The sequence below is a fragment of the Miscanthus floridulus genome, chromosome 9 (assembly GCF_019320115.1).
Source record: "Miscanthus floridulus cultivar M001 chromosome 9, ASM1932011v1, whole genome shotgun sequence".
NCBI classification, from domain to species: Eukaryota; Viridiplantae; Streptophyta; class Magnoliopsida; order Poales; family Poaceae; genus Miscanthus; species Miscanthus floridulus.
In genome coordinates this window covers 3631544-3634043 of record NC_089588.1, presented here as the reverse complement: position 1 = coordinate 3634043, position 2500 = coordinate 3631544, and the positions used below count along the sequence as shown (strand labels likewise).

General features: G+C 45.0%; 1 protein-coding gene across 2 annotated transcripts; it reads right to left on the bottom strand.

The window, feature by feature from the left end:
* Positions 1–330: 330 nt before the first annotated feature.
* Positions 331–1964, bottom strand: LOC136481211 (uncharacterized). 2 transcript variants are annotated; one of them, XM_066478565.1, is made up of 4 exons: positions 1432–1964; positions 1057–1089; positions 770–959; positions 331–680 (listed from the first exon to the last, which is right to left on the bottom strand). In XM_066478565.1, exons 2-4 carry the CDS (start codon positions 1086–1088, stop codon positions 384–386), a joined length of 519 nt encoding a protein of 172 aa, XP_066334662.1. In that variant the 5' UTR covers position 1089; positions 1432–1964; the 3' UTR covers positions 331–383. The 2 variants fall into 2 exon arrangements, with proteins under 2 accessions (XP_066334662.1, XP_066334661.1); XM_066478564.1 differs by having other exon boundaries at positions 1057–1964.
* Between the last annotated feature and the right edge of the window lie 536 nt (positions 1965–2500).

Here is a 2500-nt window from a genome sequence, read left to right as displayed (position 1 = left end):
TTTTGTCACTACATCTTAATGCAGTACATCACTCTGATATTAATTCATTGCGTCTACAGATACAACAGTAAACGAATCTAGGCTTTTCAGTGAGTTTTCAAATAGACTAGTACCCCTTTCAGTGACTGCAACAGTACTTGTAGCCCTTTCAGTGACTGCAACAACACAAGTAGTCTTTTCAGTTATACAAACAGTACCACTACAGTCTTCGGATAGTTAACGAAGTACATGGCATAAGACCATCTGAAATAAAATCATAGTGCATTACAACATAATAAAAAAATTCCAGGGAATAAGTTCATCTGAAATAAAAGCAGAGTGCATTACAACATAGTAAAAAAAGTCCAGGGCTACACGACATCGCTCGTGAATGAACCAAATACCTACTGAGTGCAACGGGGCCACTTTCCCTTCCTCTCGGCATCGGGATTCTCCTCCATCGCTGCCTTCGCTCGGCGCACACGCTCAATCTTCTTCTCCCTCTCCGCCCGGTACGCAGCAACACGCCTCCTTTCCTCCTCTTCCTTATGCTCCTTTTCTATAGCCTCCAGTCTGCGTCTCTGCTCAAACCTCTCCTTAACCTCCGCATCCCACTCCTTCAGGCCTTCTAGACGCTGCTTGTCCGACTCCTTGATCTCAGTGTCAATCCACTGCTCAAAGTCACACAGTGGTGGAACGGTCTGCAAGAAAAACAAATTGTTACAAAACAAATAAATAAGCAATACTTAATATCACAAGAAAATTAATTAACAAAATAAAAATTCCTCACAAACGATGCACGGCGTTGTTGCTTTGTAGGTTCCCATGCATAATTGGGACACATCCAGTACCTCTGCCTATATGTTTCCTCATCTTCAGAGATGTCTACCTTGCAAGGATCACCACAAAAGCACATTGGTCGAGGAACACCTTCAGGGAGAGGCTTTAGGTCGTAGGGATTTGCCCTCTGGCGACCATAGCTACAATTGAAAGAATTTAGTCATATTAACGGAGAACCAAACCTAAACCTAGGGTTTTCTATTTGTTGCACAGATAATGAATAAACATTGGGATTACCTTGGAATACGAGCTTTACCACGTCTTGGCATCCTAACGTTACGAAGAAAACGTCTTGGTCATAACAAATTGAAATGTAATGACCAACAAATTAATAAAATACATAGTAACCCTAATGACCAACAAATAACTAACCCTAATGACACCTATAATAAACAAATAACCCTAATGACCAAAATAACTAGAAACCAAACTAACCTAACATGTTCATCACATATAACAGTTAAACAACAATGCACTCAATCATCCTAAGCCATACATTTTGCAAATGCATACACAAATATACCAAATCACCAAACAACCATGATTCCAAATGATTAGGGACAATGTAAGCACATCTACGCGGATAGAATGGAGGAGGGCAGGGACCATTACCTCGAGGAAGCTTCGGGAGACGAGATCCGGGCACCGGGGGTCGATTTTGGAGGTTAGAGTTTCGTGGGGGCCGTGGGGGATTTGGGAGCCGTGGGGGAATGGAGGAAGGGAGGGAAGAAGAAGAAGGGGCCTCGGCGCGGCCTAAAGGGTCCAGACCTCGGCGTTGAGTCGGATCACGCCGAGGTCTGGAGGCTCGGCGTTAAGTGACCCAACGCCGAGCTTCTGGGCCACCGTCCTCTGTTGGGCCGCCTGGGCCGCGCTCCGGATGGGGCCAGAGCTCGGCGCTCTGTCCGACCGCGCCGATGTTGGGTACTTGGCGTCGGCTGACACGACGCCGACGTCTCGGACCCACGCGCCAACGTGGCGACGACGACCCCGGTCGTCCGTGACGTGGCAGAACCTCGGCGTGGCGTGACACGACGCCGAGCCTCATATCTCGGCGTCATGTGCTAAGACGCCTAAAAATGGTCTATTTTCAGAAATTGTTTTGGCGTTGGTATTTTTCTAGAAATTGTTTTCAAAAGAGATCAAAATACGAAAATTTCACGACCTAGGTAGGCAGGTTTCACTCCAAGAGACCCGACCAGCTGACCTACGTACACTTTCACTTTTGAGATTCGAGGGTGGGTTAGGATGTACGTTTAAATCCTATTGCTCAGAAAACAGCATCACTTGTGTTGCCCTGCGAGATTTTCTAACATGTAGCTGATGATGATCTATTGAAAATTATGGTCCGTCACGGTTCCAATTAATCCCCTTCTGTCACGACTAATTTATCTGTTGCAGGGGCTAAATTAGCATGGAAATCAAGGTGTGGTTCACCCCTCAAGCTAGCAATACATAAATTTTCCTTGTGATATATATGGTGGATACTGGATATTAGTCATGTTACTTACAAAGTCTTGCTAATTAAATTGTGTGGTGCCTATATGAACAGCCAACAGGGGGTAAAATAACATGGCGTCCCTCCTCTAAATGGGCCTATTTTTAACGAAGTATTTCTCATATTTGAAAATCCGTGACAGATGAGGAGTTATTACTCTTTTGTGTACTGGTGGTACATGAATCA